The sequence below is a fragment of the Acartia tonsa genome, chromosome 11, assembly GCF_053477335.1.
Source record: "Acartia tonsa isolate MP-2025a chromosome 11, ASM5347733v1, whole genome shotgun sequence".
NCBI classification, from domain to species: Eukaryota; Metazoa; Arthropoda; class Copepoda; order Calanoida; family Acartiidae; genus Acartia; species Acartia tonsa.
This window is the reverse complement of record NC_137270.1, coordinates 24,287,868-24,312,010: the sequence shown is the minus strand read 5'-3', so window position 1 is coordinate 24,312,010 and position 24,143 is coordinate 24,287,868. Positions and strand designations below refer to the sequence as shown.

At 37.8% G+C, this 24,143-nt stretch overlaps 1 protein-coding gene across 2 annotated transcripts in view; it reads right to left on the bottom strand.

The window, feature by feature from the left end:
* Window positions 1–290: 290 nt before the first annotated feature.
* Baldspot (elongation of very long chain fatty acids protein baldspot) overlaps window positions 291–24,143 on the bottom strand; it is a 48,415-nt gene continuing 24,562 nt past the window's right edge. For both annotated transcript variants that reach the window (XM_080176806.1, XM_080176807.1), the window contains 6 exons: window positions 23,326–23,390; window positions 22,863–22,997; window positions 22,248–22,354; window positions 2,263–2,341; window positions 1,848–1,934; window positions 291–946 (listed from right to left, as the gene is read on the bottom strand). In XM_080176806.1, the coding sequence (XP_080032932.1) occupies window positions 928–946; window positions 1,848–1,934; window positions 2,263–2,341; window positions 22,248–22,354; window positions 22,863–22,997; window positions 23,326–23,390 (492 nt within the window). In that variant the 3' untranslated portion in view covers window positions 291–927. The remainder of the gene's footprint in view (window positions 947–1,847; window positions 1,935–2,262; window positions 2,342–22,247; window positions 22,355–22,862; window positions 22,998–23,325; window positions 23,391–24,143) is intronic.

Below are 24,143 nucleotides of genomic sequence, written 5' to 3'. Positions count from 1 at the left end.
CATTTTTGACTAGGAAAACTTTTATACAATTGAAAAAGAACAAAAAAGTTTTTTTCAAAAATTATTTTTGAGCATTGACATTGCTGACTTCCTAAAATTCTCAGTGTCTTTCTAGTTAAAAATCATCAGAAAAAAAATTTATAACAAAAAACCCTAATTTTGAAAAATCTTAAAAACTGATTTCTCTCTCCATTGCTAAGATTGTAATTTAGTGTTCCGTTAAGAAAAATATCAAAAAAGCTTAAAACACTGGAACACTTTTATTCTAATACAAAAATTGGACCAAAAGATTTTTATTCTAAAGAATGCTTTTTTTAATAAATGTATATAATACGAAAAAGGTTATATTTTTTGTCAAATACATGTTGCTTATTTCATATTATATGTTTGTGCTTTTTAATACTTATTTTTTACACCTGATTTTTATTTGAATATTATAATTCATATATGTTGGATTAGTTAAGGAACTTTTTTTTGAACAATTGGGATGCTAAATAATTTTGGGGTATAGTCCCTTTCGTGGCAACGCCCCTTAAGGGGCGATTCGTCGTATTTTTAAAGTAGCTTTTACTAGGTTATTTTAGATTATATTAGGTTATATTGGGTTAGGTGATTGCCCTGCAGGAATATAGCCCCCCGCAGGGGCTAGAAATAGGAGAAAAGCTACTGTGAAAATCCGAAGAATTGCCCCTTAAGGAGCGTTACCACGAAAGGGACTTTACCCTATTTTTGTTTCTAATTAATTGGTTAAATAATGTTTTTTTTCTTCTTTATATAACTAAAAAGTCCTCATGTATATGTATGAGTAACTGAAAAGTGTTCTCATGTATAGGAATGAGATAAAATCTTAAAATGCATTTGTTGTTAGATCACTGTGTCTTGTTTCATTTTTAACTCTTCTTTTTTGTTGTTGATAATCTTCAAAGCTCATTTATCTTTCTTCAATCTGAAAAATAGATTTTTAATTTATTAAAAGCAAAATTTTTTTATAATTAGGGTTCGTACGTCCGAGACGTATAGCTTTTTTTCGTTAATTTAGGCGTGTTAGAATTTTCCTATCGATTTCAAACTTTGCGAGGTGATTCCTGTAGTAGTTAGGTACGATTTAGAAAGCGTAGCAACTCTATAATCATTACCAGAATGTCCGTTCGTCCATTTTAAACATGTTGATATTTTACTTTTTTAACAACAAATTTTTATGTGATCTAATTATCCGATTGTTTTGATTTTTGGTATACTGAATCCTAGGACAACAAAGCAAAGCAACTCTATAAACAAGTCCAAAAAATGTAAGTATGTCAACAAAGATTATGCTTTATCAAGAAGTTTACACATAATTTGGCTTTGACTCTTATTTATTAATATTTGATTTTTCAGTTCTGACACTATACAAGTTTTAATGACCGTTTGTCCTATCGTTTCAGAGATTCGCTTTTATGGATGTTGTCATCCTTGTTTGAAAATTATAAATAAACATCCATGAATTGTAATTTAAAAATAAAAAGTTATGTTAGACAAATTGATAGATAGATACAGAAATACTGTTGCCTATTTGTCTATTCAATTAAAGTAACAGGATCTCTGTCTGTTTGTGCAGAAGGTTCTCGTTACCGCTGAACCGATATGGTTCTCCTTTGCAATATAGCTTCTCATGGGTCCTGAGACGTTTTATAACTATTTATAACTACTGCAAATTTTAGAAAATAGAATAATATAGTGCTTATCTGCTATACCTTACAATATTTCGTGAATTCTGTCTAGCAGCTAATGAAATAAAATTTTGATTGATGATAGATAATATATAGACAAAGAGATTTACATAGATGGTTAGATAGATAGATACTTACCTCAGATTATTTTGTGAATCCATGGAATTTGAAGAGATTTTAGTTCCTTTAGTCTGACGTCGGTACACGTAGGCGTTGTAGAAAAATCTAGAAAAATTTAAATAATTATTTCTCGTATTTATTCGAAACCGATTAATATCCAGTGAATTAGAAAGGGTTCTCATCCATGCGAAAAAATTATATCTATCATCTATTATATCCAGTTTTCTACGAATATACAAATGTTCAATCGTAATATTAAAAGCATTAAAAAACCCTCCAAGGAGAAATCGACCCTGGAAAATTTATTCCACTGATCAAAATGTAAAGTTTAGGGTCGTCTCCCGCCGCCCCCCACCCTTTTCTCAAATGGACCTAAAGGCTATTCAAACTATTGGCAGAAAAAAAACCTGCCCTTGACCAAGGTAGCCCTTACCTGGCAAAAAGGACAAAATAACTGGTGTACATGATGAGGGACAGTTTCAAATTGTTATCGCTCACTCCACATTCGGTGCCTGAAAAATAAATTGATAAAGTAACAGGATGTCTCTGTGTGTGTTAGTGTAGTGAAAGACCTCTTTAACCGCTGAACTAGTACGGTTCTCCTTTACAGTGAAGCTTATCATAGGTTCAGTGGAGTTTGATAACTGATACCAACATCCTTCCAAGAGAAATTGCCACAAAATCAACCCCCCCCTTCCCCCCGGAAAAATGTTTCTGAAAAAAACTAAAAGTGGAGAGTCGATTACCTCTCCCTCTTTTACTCAAGTGCCCCTAGAGGCCTCTTGGAACTAATATTTTCTTGTCATTCTACCCATGAATTTTCTACATTTATAAATTGCTCCATTCTCGCCCTTCAATCATGTCTTTTATAATATTTTTGATGAATGACCTTTCATTCAAATCTGAGAGAGAATACACTATCAAAGGCCTTTTCCACATCCAAATAATACTTTTCCATTTAACAAAAGGGAGTTTTACAGTTGTACAACTCTATATACTAAAGTAATATGATGTTTGTATTTATTTTTTGATATCTTAAGATCTTGTTAACAGCTGAACCAATTTTTCTACAAATATCAATGAAGTTTTAATTTGGTCCAGGGAAGGGTTTAGGCTATTTAGAGGGGAAACCACTAGTAAATTAAATAGCACAAATTAAAGTTCACCAAAGGGAACGGACGGACGTACCTAACATATAGAAAAACTTTGCTTTATATAAGATAAAACGGATGAAAAAAGTTTTAGGTAGAGATTATAGGTTTTCGGTGTTAATATAATATCTCTGCAATATCCATAATCACGCAGCTACTCTCAAGTAGAATTTTTCTGTCTGTCTATCTTAATGAGTCATCTCTGTTGTAAGTTTTTGTTTCTTGCGTTCATATAAGTATTTAACCCGTGACCGTGGCTCATCACGTAGCGCATCCGCTCGTCGACAGGGGAGTGCTAAGTTCGAGTATCGGGTCAATATTAAAAATAAAAATGATTCCTACTACTGCCAAATCGAGAAATAGAAAGTTAGAGAAGAGTGAATGCCCTGGCCCTAAACAGGCGCAACCCATACTATGCACAGTTAGAACTTCTCAGACAAAGTTTGTGCAATCATAGGGTTGGTTGTCTGTTAGATGTTACTTAACTTAACACCCTGGGGTGTTAGAGTATCGCACCACATTACAAAGTGGATCTCTTAAAAATCGGCACCTCAGGGCTAAAAAACTGGTTTTAATCTTATAATTGTACATTCTATATCCGCGGAAAGCGGTTTATAATACAATGAAAGAAATAACTTTTCTGTTAAAGAAAATTCTCAGTTTATTAAAAATAATTTCCTACAAAAGTTGCAGAAAACAAAAAATATTATATAAAATTTATATAAAGTGTTATAAAATTTATGCTTTTCCCATTTATTAAAATTTTTGTCATAAAAAAAGTTATTGCTGTTTTTATGGACATTAAAGTTTTTAGATTAGGCCGTGCAAGCCTCCTAGTAAGTGTTCTTACAAAATTTTAAATAAATCATCTATGAAGTAGCAAAATAAGATTTTAAGTTGATAAGTTACTTTATAATCAGGCAAAGCAAGTGTCTTTGTAAAGAAAAGTTAATTAATAGTTATTTCTCGTATAAACAGCTTTCCGCAGATATAAAGTATACAATTATAAGATTAAAACCAGTTTTTTTAGCCCCGAGATGCCGAAGGCACTGGCTAAAAAATCTGGTTTTAATCTTATGATTGTACATTTTTATATTCGTAGAAAACTGGTTGTAATATGATGCTAGACATAGTTTTTCGTATGGATGACAACCGGTTCTCATCCAACGGATATATTCGGGTTTGAATGCATACGAGAAAATGTATTAAACGCTTTTATTTTTCTTACCAATTTTTATGTTATATCATATGAACAGTCTTTTTTTTGCAGCTTACTGCGACGCTCTTTTTCACAACTGTGTTTTTACAAAATATCTGTAAATTATTTTTAAAAAAACAGTTTGGAAGGAAGGATGCTTTTATAAAGGGGGAGGTAGGTGTGAGTTTTAAGGCTTAAGAACAGTAGTAGAACGATAATATTCACTAAATATAAATTTTTGTCTATGGTTCTATTCAATAAGGAATACACATATTTAGTGAATATTATTGTTCTTCTACTGATTTTAAGCATTAAAACTCACACTTTTACGGAATTCAATCACAACCTACCTCCCCCTTTATACTGTGATTGATTCTTTTGCATCGATGGTCTTTTGGTAATGAACTCACAGAAGAATTTATCATGGTTTTGTTACCATTTTATAGGAATTGTCAAAGGAAATAATTTTAGTCGTTATGGCTAAGCAACACAAAATTACAAGCATTACTTTATATAACCTCTATCTACCATATAAAATTCTGCTAAAGTAAATGAACTTAACTTTGTGTTAAATTAATTAAAAGGAAATAAAAATCTTTTTCTTCATAGCTTTTTTTAAAGAATATATATTTTTTATTTTTGTCAATTGCAGTTAAGATGATTAGTGTAGCTGAAATCTGAAATTTTACTAGGGGCTACACACCTAGAAGCCTCTAGTGGCATTTATGGTGAGAAATCGACCCTCCATTTTCAATATAAGTTTAAAAAGAAAAGATAAAAAGTATTTTTAGGGGGGGGGGGGGGTTGGAGATACCCCCTTAAAAATAGTTGGACCTATCAGAAGCTTCACTGTAAAGGAGAACCATTTTGGTTGTGCGGTTAGCGAAACTAACTTTATTGTATGAACACCCACAACGCTTTGCCACACTCTCACCTTTGCAAAAAGTTGGCAAATCTGTGGACTTTGATATGGCAATAGTTTCATTGGTGCTCTTAATTTGCGCAAAATCGTTTCAGTTGTATTCAAATTCAATTGTTTAAATGATAAATGATTCAATTGAAAATCTTTATTTCAAAAAAAGAAAATTTTAATTTTTTTATTATGGGGCTGGGGGAATAGAGTTCTAAGAGGGAAAAGGGGGTGTTTACACCCCTCAATCTTAGAATTAAAAAAAGATACATTAGATTCCCCCTCAAACCTTTAAAATATCTTATTTTACCCTGTCAAAAATAAGCTTGAACGTCTTTAGGGGGGGGTCATTAATAGGTAAAAAATGATGATAAATCATAAAAAAATTTAACCTGGGTTTTAAAATAGTGCATCTACTCTATACTTATAGCATGCACAGTCTGTAGGGGAATTAGGCACAATTTAATCAATAGTAATTTTGCAATTTTAAAATCTATTTATTTGGAATCTCTATGGTGCATCTCTTAAGATTTCATTATAATGACTGCACACAGTTTACTGTTTTTTTTTTACAGTTGTTTTCTTAAAAAATAAAAATTTGTTGAATTGTAGAAACCATTGTTTGCAACATAATGCAACCAAGCTGCACAATACCAGGGATCTAAAGGGATAAGACAATGGCCGATAAATTGATGTACGTCCCTAATGTTGATATTCATAATTTGCCTTTTTGTTGTAGATTACAATTAATGGTAGTAACGTTTGAATATTTCACTTATTGAAACAACCAATCAAAATTTGATAAAAGATAAAGCCAAGAAATAAGAAAATATTATTATAAAACTTTGGGGACTAGTGTAATAAACAGCCAAACATCCCCTCCCTCCCTGGCACAATAGAGTTACCAAAGTTTATAAAGTAACAGGATGTTCAACTATTTTTAAAACTGTAAATTTAATCTAAATTTACTTATTTTTAACGAATTGATCTTTAGGGACAGGGTTATATTGAAGTAGAATTTTTATGTCTACTTAAAAAGATAAGTTTCATTTAGATAGAACAATTGCATATTACATAAATTTAATAAAAGTGTTTTTTACACGACTAAATAATCCAAATAATTTATTAAAATTAAAATAATTATATTTAAAATCTTGAATATGTAAATTTTAAGAAAATAAAAAAAAGTTTATCTTGTGCAAAATTTGGATATTTTATGCAGCTTTATTAAAACCAGTGCAGGTGCTTTTACACAATGTGTAAGTTTAGTACTAATACCCCCCTCCGCCCACAAATTTTAGATTAATAAAAAACGGGGGGGGGGGGGTGAGAGGTAGTTTACTATGCCTACTCTCGCATGGTTTATATCTGCGGTGCTTTAACCCTTCAGGGCTACCCAATATAACCTAACCCAACCTGGTCTAAAGTAAAATAAAACAAAAAAGAAAGACTACCGCCATTATTTCAAAATAAGAGGGGGGGGGGGGGTAGGAATTTCATTGCTCAATATGGTACTTAGTAAGCGCCCAACCAGTAAAATTGAATCAGGAATATGGATGTTTATACATTAGATAATAAATAGTATTAGTAAGGTGTAGGGTTCGAATTCAAACTTGCACCGTAAAAGACGTTTACAGAAATGTTTCTTATTGCCCCATCATACGTTGCCTGAATTTAATGCCTATTAAACATGCGTTGCTTGAGAGAGACCTCTACACAAAAATCGTGTAACAAAAGGTTGAGTTGACTATTGGAGGATACTCTTAAAATTTTTTTTCTAATATAAGAAACATATATGTATGTATTTTGTTATCATTATAATCCTGAATTGAAATATTGTGGTATTCGGCAACCGTGAGCCATGCCTATGGCACCCCTGATCTGGGGTTCGGTGGAGGGTCAATGGCCCTCCCCCGAGTCCTGGGGAAGGGGTCTAGTGACCCCCTCCCTACGCTTAGAATTAATGATTGAATCTGTCATGTTTATTATGGTTAACTGTACTCTTAATTCTCCCCCACCCTTTTCAGGGATGGGGGATCATTATTGCCCAAACTGACCATTGTATATGTATTATTTATGCTTTTATGTTATGATTATTTATTCCTATCCATGTAATTATTGTTTGTTGTATATAGCTTCAGTATCTTTTAAACCTTCAATAAAGTGACAACTGAAAATAGATGTTGATCATTATCTAGTGAAAGCTAGAGAAGCGTAGCTTCTCTATAGTAAGGTGTCCACGTCTGTCACACTGCCGTAATCTAATTGAACTCCGGTGTCTGCCATTTATCCTCGGCGGATACCACAACTTTGGTGACAGCTGTGTGAGATTACGGCGAACCACAAGTGTAGAGCAGACGCGCATCTGAGGCTAAGGTACTCCCAGCAGTGAATCTGGCAAAACTGACGCAAGCAACCTGAATTACCCACCCTGGACAGCAAAGTTTAACTCTGCATCCGGCAGTTGTGGAAGCGAGACAGCGAAATTTGACGAATAACCGCGAGCAGCGCTGATATCTAACGGAGAATTGAGCGCCAAAAGGGCTGAAACAGGCCTGCGGACCGGCTGAAACAAGCCAAATAAGTGTAAACGGCTGGAAATAGGCCAACTTTACTGCAAGAAATAGCAGGATCTGAACCAGTGGCGCTAGCAGGACGGGACATTCCCTGCCGCCATCAGCCGGATTTGGATCAGCGGCGCTAGCAGGACGGGACATTCCCTGCCGCCGATAGGCTGAAACATGCCACATAGCTGCAAGCTGCGAGCCAACATACGAGTGTAGTGCACCAGAACAGAGAAAAACTACGTCAACTCCGAGTATCCTGAGAAGCTACAACGCAGCCACCCATCTAGAAAACAGATATTATATCACATTTGCAGGGATTACCACCCTAGTGTGATGGCCAAACAATAGATTTATGAGCAAAGCTTGGCAAACAAATTGTTGTGTTGTGATAAATCTAAGAATAGAACAGGCTTGGATTATTGTGTATTGTGATAACAGCTAAAAATAGAACAGAGTTGGTAAACAAATCTGTTATGCAATTGTGATAAGGACAAAAATAGAAGCTAGATGTAATATAATAAAGACCCTGATATACAATCAAAACAATCTCAAGCCCACAGCACAACAACAATACACCCCTTATTCCAAGGGAAAGGGAGGGGCCCCTCTCCATTGAAGGCAAATACAATCAGGGTGATATAATAGATAAGCCTAGGATTAAGAAGAAAAGGCCCTATTACACCAGCACACAGTTACCCCCCTCCCTCACAGGGGGAACGGACGGAGTTACCCCCGTCCCCTCACGCACTTCCCCCTTCCTACCCACACTAGACTAAGTCCGTCTGTAGTGTGGGGCTAGCGATCGGACACACAGAGCGCCATTCACGGGTAGCGCAACAGAGTGCGGAAAATATCATAAATCCAACGGACGAAGCGGACCAATGAGAGAGCGAGTTGAGGGGTGAGAGCGCGTTTTCCCCGTGTGCGCGGATTTGACGGCGCGGACGCGCGTTACAAGGACAGGAGATTCCACGCACACACACACACACACACTCACACCGGAGCGGAGCTACTCCATAGCATTTAACAGGGGTATTTTTAGCAAATAAAGAATTGCAAGTTTCTTTCCTTCTAGCTCTAGTGTGATAAAGGAAAACCCAATCAGTTCCTGACAGCAGTTCAGACCCTCAACATCTACCTACCTCTACCAGCCTACCCTACAACCTCAACACCTAACTAGTGATAAGTACAGCTAAGTTATATCTTTGCAACTAAACTCCCAACCTAGTGATACAAACAGTGTTGGCTGTTAGGCTAGGGAGCCTCAAGTGACAAACCATTCATTTTAGTACTGTATAACTTTGTGCCCGCCGTTGCACCGTTGACCCAATGGACCAGCATCAAGCCCCAGGAGGTGACCAAGCCCCAGGCTGGCTCCAGGATGACCCTCAGCCGGCCCCAGCCGAGTACCGCAAGCTGATGCTGAGCAATCTGCCGGAGTTTAGAGGGCCGCCCAAGCAATCCTGGTCGGCACATATCCGCAGACTCGAGATGTCATGGGCGGCTTACCGCGTGCCACCTCATGATTCCCTCAACCGCCGCAACGCCCTACTACTGTCACTGGTAGGGCAAGCGGCGGAAATGGCGTCCCATCTGTTTGGCGAGGCAGGCCAAGCCTTGACCTACGAACAGGTCAAGACCGAGTGTGAATTGTTATTTCGCCCTGCTTTTGAATCCCAAACGCTTAAACAAGCGTTTAGGGATTACAAGCAACACTCGACAGAACCTATACAAGCGTACATATCAACTAAGTGCGCCTTGTATAGGGACGCCTACAACCATGAGGATCTTGAGTTGTTGGTGGACGAATTAAATCGTGGAATTCGTAACGCCAATGTAAAACGCCTCATGATGAACCATGAAATTACGAGTGTACCTGAGTACACTCGTAAGGCCATGTTCACCGTGACCATGGTTACTAAGCAGCTGAAGGAAGGTGTGTGCTTAGTGGACTCGACCGACGGGCTGACTGGATCTGCCTGCATCCAGTTGCCCCAATATGACGAGTCGGAGCCAATGGAGATTGGCTCCTTGGCTCCGGGTCTCCACCAGATGGGGAAGGTCGCTCCAGATGACAAGGGTCCAGGCCGCTGCTACCGCTGCCAGGGGAGAGGCCACCGAGCTCGAGACTGCCCAACGCCTGTGGAAGTTAGCCTAGAGGAGAGACGCACCCAGCCACGCCGTGACCGCTCTGCCAAGTGTGAGCGTTGCCACTATGACGGTCACATGGCGGCCGATTGTAGAGCTGACTGGGCCCAGGTAGCCAGCCGCAGGCGCACCGCCGACAAGGGTGCCCCTCCAGGGAAGCCCAGCAGAGTGGCCCACATGGAAGGGAGCGCGCCCCCAGCACCACCACAGCAAGCAGCCGCCCCCAGAGCTGCGGACCGAGCCGATGGGATGCCGCAGTTTGGGACTGTCCCAGCTAGGATCAACGTACTGGGCGGCGCGGCTGAACCCAACCGGGTTGGCCTAGGCTTCAGTCTTAACCATCTGGGGCCAGAGCTGATACAGCCCAACAACATAGCCGAGCCAGAGGTGCTGAGGCCCCAGCCTTTTAGCCTCAACATGATGGAACCTGCCCGACTGAGCCTACCCAGCAAGAGTGGAGGGGCGCTGCCCAGCGTCTCTGAGACGGTGTATGGGGAGGTCCTGGCAGCCGCTGAACGGGAGAGGCAGGAGGTGCTAGCCAGCACCTCTGCATCGATGTATGGGACGCCACCCGGCGTCGCCACCTGGGATGATGGGGGGGTGCTATCCAGCGCCTCCCACCTGGTGCCTGGGGCGACAACCGTCGCCGCCACCGAGATACCTGGATCCTGGAACGAGCCAGCCTCCAACCTGATGTCTGGGGCGACAACCGTCGCCGCCACCGAGAGACCTGAGTCCTGGAACGAGCCAGCGGTCCCAGAGGAAGGGGTGACACCCGTCACCCCCAGTCAGCCAGCGCCACCAGCCTGCAGGGAGAGCCCAGCTACATGCCATCCAGAGCCCCCTGCCAGCCAAGGGAACCCAGCTGCTCAACATCAGGATAAGTTGAATTTGTTAAATGTGTTGTATCCAAGATATTGTAAAAACCCAGCCTTGCCTGTGCCCCCTGCACCGGAGGCTGGGGAGATTGAAATTTGGGAAAATAAGGACTTGCCTGTGCCCCATGCACCTGAGTTCCTAGGGCAGGGGAGGGAAGTGAGTAAGGGCGAGCCTGTGCCACATGCACTTCAGCCCCATGCCACTGGGCATGCTTTGGACAAGGGAAGGGAGCACTTAGGGCTAGGGGAGCCGACACCCAGGCAAGTGCCAGTCGCTTGCCAGTCTGTCATTGGGGAGGGTATCGGGGTGCCCCGGCCGCATACAGATAACGCTCAATGGAAACTTGTATCTAGCCAGGAGCAGCCCAGCCGTGTCCAGTCCCAAGAAGCAGCCGTGACCAGAGCTGAAGATCCCCAGCCGCGTGTACGAGGAAGATGGTTGCCTGGAAGCCTCTCCCATTGGTGGATGGTCCTGTGGGGCCTCCTGCTGGCAGCCGTGTGGCCTACAACCAGCTACGTCCTGGTGGGGTGGGACTGTGCCAACCCCACCCATGTCACGTCTTACAATAAAGAAAAGATGTGTAACACGGAGCCCCTACACCAAGAGGTGCCCCTTGGCCATGAAGTACACGTCCTGCAGCAAGTCAAGGTGAGGGAAACCACTGGGTACAGTTGTCAGCTCACCGTGTCCCAGTGGACATTCAGGTGTGGAGTATGGGGTCACCTCAAGGTGACCTCGGTCCCCACCCTCATGAGGCCAACCAAGATAGACCCAGAAGCGTGCCGAGACCTGGCCAGGAACCGAGTCTACACGTTGCCAGGCAAGACCCAGCCACTGACGTTCCCGCTGAACCATCCCCTGTTCTTCACCATCGACATGGTGGGCGCCCTCGTCAACAGCCCCGAGGGGGTGGGTTGTGAGGGGGAGGACGTCCACTTTGAGGGCCAGCTATACCGCAACGAATTAGTGCTCCAGGAGCGACGGCTGCTGGTCAAGGAGGAGACCTATGTGGTGGAGGATGGACGGGTGGAGTCCCAGTCTGACCACCTGACCCTAGAGTGTCCCCATTCTGAGCTGTCCTGCATCACTGGGGAAGCAACCTACGTGTGGGACCACCTGGGAAGAGATTGCCCCTTGAGGCTGATCCGCAGCCTCCAGCCCAGCCTGGTGATGGATGCATATCTGGTTGACCATCAGGCCCAGTTTTTCATCAACATGACCAACCCCACCTCGATTGTGAACTGCGACTTCGAGGCCCATGCCACAAACCATCCAGCGTTGTTCGTGGCAGCTGACCCAGCCGCGGCTGCGCTGCCCAGAGTGTCGGCCAGGGATGTTGACGTTCCCCTTCAAGCACAGATACATGCAGGTTATATTGGGTTTACCCTGGAAACGCGCATGAAAAGCACCGCAGCAAAAGAAGTAGCGGCCAACTGCTGGAAGCTCCAGCAACTAGACCCGGCCCACCCGGTGCGTGTCCAGGGGATCACGTTCTCGGTACTGAGGGGAGACATCCTGCTGCAGCTGACCTGCCAACGTCACAAGTACGTTGTCCGCGAACACAAGGAGTGTTGGGACAAAGTGCCAGTAGAGCCCACAGGTTTTGTAGACGCTGTGACACGGGTATACAGTGAACACGCCACCAAGATTCCCTGCTCCTCCACCTACCCCCTGACTGTGCACGCGGAGGAAGGCTGGATAGAGTTAACCCCCGCTCCCAAGAAGAGGCCACCCCCGCTGGATACGCCTAAACAGTTGTTGACAGAACCCTTAGATGACTTCAGTTCAGGTGGCTTGTATTCGCAGGCTGAGTTGAACGACTGGCAACAACTGCTGGCGTTCCCAGCATACAAGAGTGCCATGCTGACCGGCCTATCCTATGGCTCCTGCGTTCAGCAAGGCAGCTGTTCGGCCACAGGAGACCATGGGATAGTGTCCTACAATATTGACCGACTGGCGGAGGAAGGAGAGGCAGCCCTGGATGTCTGGGCTGGATTTAGACAAGCCATCCACGAGTGGGGAGATGGCGCAGCCATACTGTGTTTACTGTTGTTGATCCTCAAACTGCTGGGGGACCTAACCATCATTTCCCTGGCAGCAGCACAAGGAGGAGTCCGAGCAGCCCTGAATGCGATATCACAAGTGTTCCTGTACCATCCAGCTTTATATAGGAAAGCGCTGGCTAGAGCCAGGCTCAACCATGCCAAGTCCCGGGACTTTTCAGTGGACTGGGATGCCATTCCCATCGGCAGGGAAGCAGCCGAGGAAATGGTGTCTATGAAATCAACTGACAGCGGGCATGACCGCCCAGGTAGGCCAGGACCGCCCTCTGGCAGACCCCGCGGCCCCTCCGGAGGACAGGCCGCTGCTCAGACGATCAACCTGGCAGCCAGTGCCCCAGCCGCTGCCAACAACAACCAGCAGGCCCCACTGCTGACTGTTCCAGCAACCACTGTGCCACCAGCAAACCTGATACCTGCCGGCGCTGACCAACGTGTCCAACCCAAGCCAGCCTCTGCCTTCTATCCCACATTGGGAGCCCATCAACCCTAAGAAGATACTCACCACTAGGATTCCATTGAATCATTATCGTTTGTATATATTTTAGCCCTAAGGAGCGGACCGAAGGCCTCAACCACTGTCGGAAGTCTGGTAGGGAAACCACCTCCCAGCCTTCCGAGAGAGTTGTGGTATTCGGCAACCGTGAGCCATGCCTATGGCACCCCTGATCTGGGGTTCGGTGACCCCCTCCCTACGCTTAGAATTAATGATTGAATCTGTCATGTTTATTATGGTTAACTGTACTCTTAATTCTCCCCCACCCTTTTCAGGGATGGGGGATCATTATTGCCCAAACTGACCATTGTATATGTATTATTTATGCTTTTATGTTATGATTATTTATTCCTATCCATGTAATTATTGTTTGTTGTATATAGCTTCAGTATCTTTTAAACCTTCAATAAAGTGACAACTGAAAATAGATGTTGATCATTATCTAGTGAAAGCTAGAGAAGCGTAGCTTCTCTATAGTAAGGTGTCCACGTCTGTCACACTGCCGTAATCTAATTGAACTCCGGTGTCTGCCATTTATCCTCGGCGGATACCACAATATAAATACGAATTCCGCATACTAAATGTAGCCTAAATATTTATGTGCATACATACATATATGTATGTTATTTTTATTTATGTCAAAATAAGATATTAAATTCGTATACTGCATTCAATAGTTGTCATTTTAAACAGCAAAGCTTTTCTCCAATTATATAAATCTATCCATTTCCTAATAAATACAAAATTACAAATCACAAAATTACCAGAATGTCTGTACGTCCATTTTAAACATGTTGATTATTGACTTTTTTAACAACAAATTTTTAAGTGTTATAATTAATATCCGATTGTTCAGATTTTTGGTATGTTAATTCCTGGGACAACAAAGTACAATATTATAAGCAAAGTAACTCTATAATCAAGTCCTAAAAATGTAAGTATTATCCTGTATCAAAAAGTTTTTAAACAAATTTACTCAAAATTTTGCTTTGACGCTTAATCATTTATATTCTGATTATTCAGTTCTGACACTATACAAGTGTTAATGTCCGTTTGTCCTAACGTTTCAGAGCTTCGCTTTTATGGTTGTTGTCATCCTTGTTTGTATGTAATTTCCGAGTGAAAAGACTGTGCTAGTAGTTTTTTGGCTTACTGCATTCGGATCATGGAAAGAAAACAAAGTCATTCCTAAATTAGGACAGAAGTTACCTTCCTAGGAAGGACATAAGTAGCCTTCCTTAAGTGAGAATTTGTTAGATGAAGGGCATAACATGCCTCCCTGAACAAAGATTTTGCAAGATTGAGGACATAAGTAGCCTTCCTTCACCTCACAAAACCTAGCTTTTTGATCCTTCACATAGCAAAATCTTGCATAAAATTGGTTTTTGGTCCATCACATAGCAAAATATTGGAAAACTTAGCTTTTCTGTCCTTCACATAGCTAATTCTTGCAAAAAATAGCAAATTCTTGAAAAACATAGCAAATTCTTACAAAACATAGCAAATTCTTGCGAAACATAGCAAATTCTTACAAAACATAGCAAATTCTTACATAACATAGCAAATTCTTGGAAAACTTAGCTTTTCTGTCCTTCACATAGCTAATTCTTGCAAAACATAGCAAATTCTTACAAAACATAGCAAATTCTTGCAAAACATTGCAAATTCTTACAAAACATAGCAAATCCTTGCAAAACATAGCAAATTCTTACAAAACATAGCAAATTCTTGCAAAACATAGCAAATTCTTACAAAACATAGCAAATTCTTGCAAAACATTGCAAATTCTTACAAAACATAGCAAATTCTTGCAAAACATTGCAAATTCTTACAAAACATAGCAAATTCTTGGAAAACTTAGCTTTTCTGTCCTTCACATAGCTAATTCTTGCAAAACATAGCAAATTCTTACAAAAAATAGCAAATTCTTGCAAAACATAGCAAATTCTTACAACAAATAGCAAATTCTTACAAAACATAGCAAATTCTTGCAATGAGGGTCAAATTCTTGGAAAACTTAGCTTTTCTGTCCTTCACATAGCTAATTCTTGCAAAACATAGCAAATTCTTGCAAAACAGAGCAAATTCTTACAAAACATAGCAAATTCTTGCTAAACATTGCAAATTCTTACAAAACATAGCAAATTCTTGCAAAACATAGCAAATTCTTGGAAAACTTAGCTTTTCTGTCTTTCACACAGCCAATTCTTGCAAAACTTAGCAAATTCTTGCAAAACATAGCAAATTCTTGCAAAACATTGCAAATTCTTACAAACATAGCAAATTCTTGAAAAACTTAGCTTTTCTGTCCTTCACATAGCTAATTCTTGCAAAACATAGCAAATTCTTACAAAACATAGCAAATTCTTGCAATGAGGGTCCCAAACTCAAAAACGAATTTTCAGCGCGATCCGACCACCAGTTCTTGAGATACGGTGACCTGGTGTCCTTGGTACCAACGGTAAGATTTGGGAAATGGTTCGAATCCTTAGTAAATTTTTTAGAATTCTTAAAGTTAAAAATTTTTTTGACACTTAGAATATTTTCGACCTGGTGTCCTCTCAGTAAGTACGCTTGGTGTCACCTGGGTATTTTTTCTTCAAAAATTTGACTAAGTGTCAAAATATTTTTGGCCAAAATTACTAAGGATTCGAACCATTTCCCAAATCTTACAGTCGGTACCAAGGACACCAGGTCACCGTATCTCAAGAACCGGTGGTCGGATCGCGCTGAAAATTCGTTTTTGAGTTTGGGACCCTCATTGCAAGAATTTGCTATGTTTTGCAAGAATTAGCTATGTTTTGTTAGAATTTGCTATGTTTTGTAAGAATTTGCTATGTTTTGCAAGAATTTGCTATTTTTTGTAAGAATTTGCTATGTTTTGCAAGAATTAGCTATGTGAAGGACAGAAAAGCTAAGTTTTCCAAGAATTTGCTATGTTTTGTAAGAATTTGCTATGTTTTGTAAGAATTTGCTATGTTTTGTAAGAATTTGCTATGTTTTGCAAGAATTTGCTAAGTTTTGCAAGAATTGGCTATGTGAAAGACAGAAAAGCTAAGTTTTCCAAGAATTTGCTATGTTTTGCAAGAATTTGCTATGTTTTGTAAGAATTTGCAATGTTTAGCAAGAATTTGCTATGTTTTGTAAGAATTTGCTCTGTTTTGCAAGAATTTGCTATGTTTTGCAAGAATTAGCTATGTGAAGGACAGAAAAGCTAAGTTTTCCAAGAATTTGCTATGTTTTGCAAGAATTTGCTATGTTTTGTAAGAATTTGCAATGTTTTGCAAGAATTTGCTATGTTTTGTAAGAATTTGCTATGTTTTGTAAGAATTTGCTATGTTTTGCAAGAATTTGCTATGTTTTGCAAGAATTAGCTATGTGAAGAACAGAAAAGCTAAGTTTTTCAAGAATTTGCTATGTTTTGTAAGAATTTGCAATGTTTTGCAAGAATTTGCTATGTTTTGCAAGAATTTGCTAAGTTTTGCAAGAATTGGCTATGTGAAAGACAGAAAAGCTAAGTTTTCCAAGAATTTGCAATGTTTTGTAAGAATTTGCAATGTTTAGCAAGAATTTGCTATGTTTTGTAAGAATTTGCTCTGTTTTGCAAGAATTTGCTATGTTTTGCAAGAATTAGCTATGTGAAGGACAGAAAAGCTAAGTTTTCCAAGAATTTGCTATGTTTTGCAAGAATTTGCTATGTTTTGTAAGAATTTGCAATGTTTTGCAAGAATTTGCTATGTTTTGTAAGAATTTGCTATGTTTTGTAAGAATTTGCTATGTTTTGCAAGAATTTGCTATGTTTTGCAAGAATTAGCTATGTGAAGGACAGAAAAGCTAAGTTTTTCAAGAATTTGCTATGTTTTGTAAGAATTTGCAATGTTTTGCAAGAATTTGCTATGTTTTGTAAGAATTTGCTATGTTTTGCAAGAATTTGCTATGTTTTGTAAGAATTTGCAATGTTTTGCAAGAATTTGCTATGTTTTGTAAGAATTTGCAATGTTTTGTAAGAATTTGCTATGTTTTGCAAGGATTTGCTATGTTTTGTAAGAATTTGCAATGTTTTACAAGAATTTGCTATGTTTTGTAAGAATTTGCTATGTTTTGCAAGAATTAGCTATGTGAAGGACAGAAAAGCTAAGTTTTCCAAGAATTTGCTATGTTTTGTAAGAATTTGCTATGTTTTGTAAGAATTTGCTATGTTTTGCAAGAATTTGCTATGTTTTGTAAGAATTTGCTATTTTTTGTAAGAATTTGCTATGTTTTGCTAGAATTAGCTATGTGAAGGACAGAAAAGCTAAGTTTTCCAAGAATTTGCTTTGTTTTGTAAGAATTTGCTATGTTTTGCAAGAATTTGCTATGTTTTGTAAGAATTTGCTATGTTTTGCAAGAATTTGCTATGTTTTGTAAGAATTTGCTATGTTTTGCAAGAATTAGCTATGTGAAGGACAGAAAAGCTAAGTTTTCCAAGAATTTGCTATGTTTTGTAAGAATTTGCTATGTTTTGCAAGAATTTGCTATGTTTTGTAAGAATTTGCTATGTTTTGCAAGAATTTGCTATGTTTTGTAAGAATTTGCTATGTTTTGCAAGAATTAGCTATGTGAAGGACAGAAAAGCTAAGTTTTTCAAGAATTTGCTATGTTTTGCAAGAATTTGCAATGTTTTGTAAGAATTTGCTATGTTTTGCAAGAATTAGCTATGTGAAGGACAGAAAAGCTAAGTTTTTCAAGAATTTGCTATGTTTTGTAAGAATTTGCTATGTTTTGCAAGAATTTGCTATGTTTTGTAAGAATTTGCAATGTTTTGCAAGAATTTTGTTAGAATTTGCTATGTTTTGTAAGAATTTGCTATGTTTTGCAAGAATTTGCTATTTTTTGTAAGAATTTGCTATGTTTTGCAAGAATTAGCTATGTGAAGGACAGAAAAGCTAAGTTTTCCAAGAATTTGCTATGTTTTGTAAGAATTTGCAATGTTTTGCAAAAATTTGCTATGTTTTGTAAGAATTTGCAATGTTTTGCAAGAATTTGCTATGTTTTGTAAGAATTTGTAATGTTTTGCAAGAATTTGCTTTGTTTTGTAAGAATTTGCAATGTTTTGCAAGAATTTGCTATGTTTTGTAAGAATTTGCTATGTTTTGCAAGAATTTGCTATGTTTTGTAAGAATTTGCTATGTTTTGCAAGAATTTGCTATGTTTTGTAAGAATTTGCTATGTTTTGCAAGGATTTGCTATGTTTTGTAAGAATTTGCAATGTTTTGCAAGAATTTGCTATGTTTTGTAAGAATTTGCTATGTTTTGCAAGAATTAGCTATGTGAAGGACAGAAAAGCTAAGTTTTTCAAGAATTTGCTATGTTTTGTAAGATGAAGGAAACAAGCAGCCTTCCTAATGTAAGAATTTGTCAGACAAAGGACATAAGTCACCTCCCTTAAGTTAGATTTTGTTAGATGAAGGACATAAGTAGCCTTCCTTAGATCAATTTCCAGTGACTTCTGTCCTAATTAGGAATGACTTTGTTTTCTTTCCATGATCCCTGCATTCTTATTTAAATATCAAGAAAAGGAAAGAGACAATGAATTTAAGATATAAGTGGATATATTGACAGGGGAAAATTTGTCATGAATATAGCTTGTGAATTTGAACCTCAATTAGTGGTCAGTTCGTTCATCCAGTACGAGGGGGTGAGTTGGGTAAAGAATGTAAATTTTAGCTTGCTGCAAGCATCACTTTACAAAATACACGAAAACCTGATGCAACATCCAAGTAATAATATATTGCTTATATAGAAGATAATAAATAGTGCCCATAAAACTTGTTCAATAAAAATGTATACTGGCCTACCATTGGTAGTTTAGTCTGTGTATTGGCCAATCATTGGTCATTTGTATTGTTTGACGGGTTTTTTTTATAGGCACTATAAAAAGCTTCAAATGTTGCATTGAAAAAAAAACTTTTAAATATATGTCCCGTGATTATAAAAAAGAGGCCACCAATATAATGCACTTTTAGAGAGCTCAATTTTGATAGAATTCGATTCTGCCCCCAAAGTCAATTTTTTACAAATCTATAAAATTGAGGCTACTCTACAAGTTTTGATGTTGGTATTGTAAGTTATAATCTTTAGTTCACTAAAGAATTTGGAGGTTCAACTAAACGGCATTTCAAATCAAAGTGCCTCTTAGAACCCCCTTCACCTTTTTCTAAAATAAACTGAAAATAGCGGGATTTTGGGTATTATTCCGTGTGTTTTTGTTTTAATTGAGATTAGGTAATTCTATTTAACTCTTCAACTTTAAATTCCCAAAGGTCAACCTCAAATTCCCATAGGTCACCTCAAATTCGCAAAGGTCAACCTCCAATTCACAAAGGTCAACCTCAAATTCCCATAGGTCAACCTCAAATTCAGAAAGGTCAACCTCAAATTCACAAAGGTCAACCTCAAATTCCCATAGGTCAACCTCAAATTCGCAAAGGTCAACCTCAGATTCACAAAGGTCAACCTCAAATTCGCAAAGGTCAACCTTAAATTCACAAAGATCAACCTCATATTCCCAAAGATCAACATCAAATTTCCAACGGTCAACCTAAAATTTCCAAAGGTCAACATCAAATTCCCAAAGGTCAACCTCAAATTCCCAAAGGTCAACCTCAAATTCGCAAAGGTCAACCTTAAATTACAATAGGTTGACCTCATTTTCCTTAGAAACCTTTGCTAATAACAATTGGGACAGTTTTAGTCTCTATCTCATAGCTGATTTTTTTTCTTGTGTAAACAAGAACTTTGGTACCAGTTTGCACAACACATAAAGATACAGAATTGAGACTAATACAGCACATTCAGCTACACCATTCATGAACTAGTTAGATCTATGTATGCATGTTTTGACGTCTGTAGATTCTTACTGCAGTAATTTTTAAGAATTTAAAATCTAACATGTTATGTAAACTGTTGTGTTAATGTTACTAACGGCTACACCCCTAGGCCTCTAGAGGCATTGAATTTCAATTTTAAAAAGAACCTTTTTCGGAGGGGGGCGGGGGGGGGGGTGATTTTTTACTTAGATCCGAATCCGATTTCTCTTTGAAGGGTGGTGGTAGCTTTCCCTAAAATATTTATAAACCTTCAGGGGACCTTTAAAGAGCTCATTGTAAAGGAGAACCATAGCGGTTAGCAAGATCCTTCAATATAGACTGACACGTCATATAACTTGAATATTAGAAGGAGTTTTAAAGTCCTAACGCACCTTCAATCGCTGCTGTAGACTTACGTCCGAAAGTACATACCCAAGTCATAGATAAGCTGCGGTGATAAATAATTTAATGAAAATTCAATCATACCATATTTATAATATGAGAAGAACTGAGATGGATTCTTAAAAACTTTTTGGCTCACTGACTCACTAAAATCATTGAGGCTCGCTTAAAAAAAATTGTAAAAAATCCTCCAAAATCGCATAAAAAATCTACAAAAATTAAATAAAATCATAAAAGGGTAATTATTATTTTATTTTGTAGATTGTTTATGCGATTTTGGAGGATTTTTCACAAAAATGTTTAACGAGCCTCACTGATTTTAGTGAGCTAAAAAGTTTTTTAAGAATCCACCTCTGAAATAATATCTATATTCCGATAATAATAAATGGGAGGGTATTGGAAAACAATTTTATAGATCAATATCTGGGAAACCACAATCTTTGTCATTATCATTCTCAATAAACGGGGACATTAATTCTTTAAAAATCAATTAATTAGAAAGTAGTAACAAAAAAACTGTTGACGTTGTAAATGGGTAAAGGAGTGTTTAGATTTATCCCTCTCAATAATAATTATATTATAATTATTTTTTTTTGAGGGGGGGAAGGTAGGATTGTTTTTTGGTGGTGGGAAACTACGGTAATATCCTCTTAGAAATATTTTTTTTCAATTTTGAAAATTTTTATACCCCCCCCCCCTCCGACAGAACTATTGCCCCTCCCTTGCCTGCCTATCCGCAGTTTGAACCTATCACTCAATTTTTTATGAGAATACCTAAAGCTTTTTTTTTCAACAAAATAAAAGTGTTTATAATTTTTACTCTAATGTCCCATGAAACAGCTAAAGTGCCTCCAAAAAAATTACGTCTTACAATAAAATGATCAATGATAGGCCAATATACATTGGTAAAATTTATACTGGCCTCTCATTGGTCATTTTATTGTATGACGTCATTTTTTTGGCGGCACTTTCAGCTGTCTTATGTTCCAACATACCCTGATTAAAACAAACAATGTCAAACGCTTTGCTGAGTTCAAACTAACATTAAATAACCCCAAATATTTTTACAATTGATAAAGTATATACGTGGATATATTGAAAAATAAGTCGTCAATTTAGCTTGCTATTATGGACCTCGTTTATTGGCAAGTTCGAACATCTACTAGGAGGGGAGGGGATGAAATAAAGTGGGTGGATAGGAGCTATCGCTATTTATCCAGCTGCAACCATCACTTTATCATAGTACATGAATAACTGGTGCAACATCCAAGCAATAGTATATCAATTAATAGAGAGAGGGGACACTGGGCTGTTTATTACACTAGTCCCCAAAGTTTTATAATAACGTTTTCATATTCGTTTGCTTAAAACTTTGGAACTTCGCAACGTTGCAACCACTAATTATAATTGTACATAAGGGGTAATTTTGTGTGTTAACTTTAGGGATGTACAATGTACGTCAATTTAATGGTCATTGTCTTATCTCCTTACACACCTGAGGTGGATTCTTAAAAAAAATTTGCCCCACTATTCGCTTAGTGGGGCAAAATTGTTTTCGTGAAAAATCCACCAAAATCACATTGAAAATCTACAAAAATTAAACAAATCATAGAAGGGTTATGAACATAAGATTTTATTTAATTTTTGTAGATATTTATGTGATTTTGGAGGATTTTTCACGAAAACAATTTTGCCCCACTAAGCGATTAGGTGGGCAATTTTTTTTTAAGAATCCACCTCTTATATCGAGATTTCTTACCGTTTTGTTTGTATTGGTAGGCGATGAAGTTGACAGTACATCCGACAACCATCTGGAGCAGCTGTAAACTGGTTATGCACATGGCCACACACTTTGGTACACTAAATCTAAAAATAAATAGAAAAATAGTAAAAAGAGAATCAAATAATAGTGCCTATAAAAAATGAAGTCATACATTTACCTATCATTAGCCATTTGTATTGTATGATGGCATTTTTTACAGGCACTATAAGCTGCTTCGTAAAACGAAATTGAGACCCCTAGCAAGCTTTATATTAACTAATATCTTGCGGACAAATAAAGAAAGTTCAAAGTTTAAAAGAAAGTAAGAAACATCTTTAGTTGATAGTTTACAATAACTCATTTTATGATACAAAAAATTTAACTGATATCAAAGGTTTGATTTATGTAATAAATTAAATAAAAATAAATTTATTTTTAATTTGAGACACCTAGCCGAATTTTTTAAAACTAAGTATTTAGGAAATTTATGAACTAAGAGCTTTGAATGAATAGTAGTTCAGAACCAATTAAAGTTTTAATTTGAGACACCTAGCAGAATTATTTCAAACTACATATCATGAAAACTTTAAATATTAAAGAAACTTGTCTAACCTCAGAGCTTTGAATGCATAGTAGGTGTACATGAGTGAGTGTACACAATAGTTCATAACAATGAACCATCTGGCAGGGGCTGTGTACTCAGTGTAACTGTACCAGGCGTACAACAGTACAGTAACATGGTGATACCTGAAAAAAGTACAAAAGTCAATTTTCTCAGAAAGCAGCTTCTGATGCCCAATAAAAAATGACGCTATACATTAAAATTGACCATTGATAGGCCAGTATATATTTTACCATTGGTCAATTACTATGTATACTGGCCTATCATTAGTCATTTGTATTGTATGACGTCATTTTTTTTATTTGGCACTATATGGTGCTTCTTTTAATAGCGTTAGTATGAATTTAAGGGATAAAATTTAATTTTAATCTCAAAATTTTCTTACTCTCTAAATTATATTAATTAACCTTGACAAGGATCATTTTGATTAAGTTAGATTCCAATGTTACTTACCAATGTAAAAATATCAACTGTTGTTTCCTGAGCACAATAAATATAGTGTCTCCGAGTTCTGGTACCTAGATAGATAGATAAATAGATAGATAGATAGATAGATAGATAGATAGATAGATAGATAGATAGATAGATAGATAGATAGATAGATAGATAGATATATAGATAGATAGATAGATAGATAGATAGATAGATAGATAGATAGATAGATAGATAGATAGATAGATAGATAGATAGATAGATAGATAGATAGATAGATAGATAGATAGATAGATAGATAGATAGATAGATAGATAAATAGATAGATAGATAGATAGATAGATAGATAGATAGATAGATAGATAGATAGATAGATAGATAGATAGATAGATAGATAGATAGATAGATAGATAGATAGATAGATAGATAGATAGATAGATAGATAGATAGATAGATAAATAGATAGATAGATAGATAGATAAATACTTACGTTTTTAGGACTTGATTAAAGAGATGCTTCGCTTATATTTGTTGTTCTAGGAATCAGTATTCAAAAAATCAAATCAATCGGATAATTTTATCACATGCAAATTTGTTGTTGTAAATCAATGTTTAAAATAGAAGTACGGACATTTTGGTAACGATTATAGAGTTGCTACACTTCCTAAATCTTACCTAACTACTACAGGAATCGTCATGCAAAGTTTGAAATCGATAGGACAATTCTAACATGCCTAAATTAACGAAAAAAGCTATCCTTTCCAGACGTACGAACGGACGGACCGACCCTAATTATGGAAAAGCTTCGCTTTTTAAAATACATTAATATACATGTATAA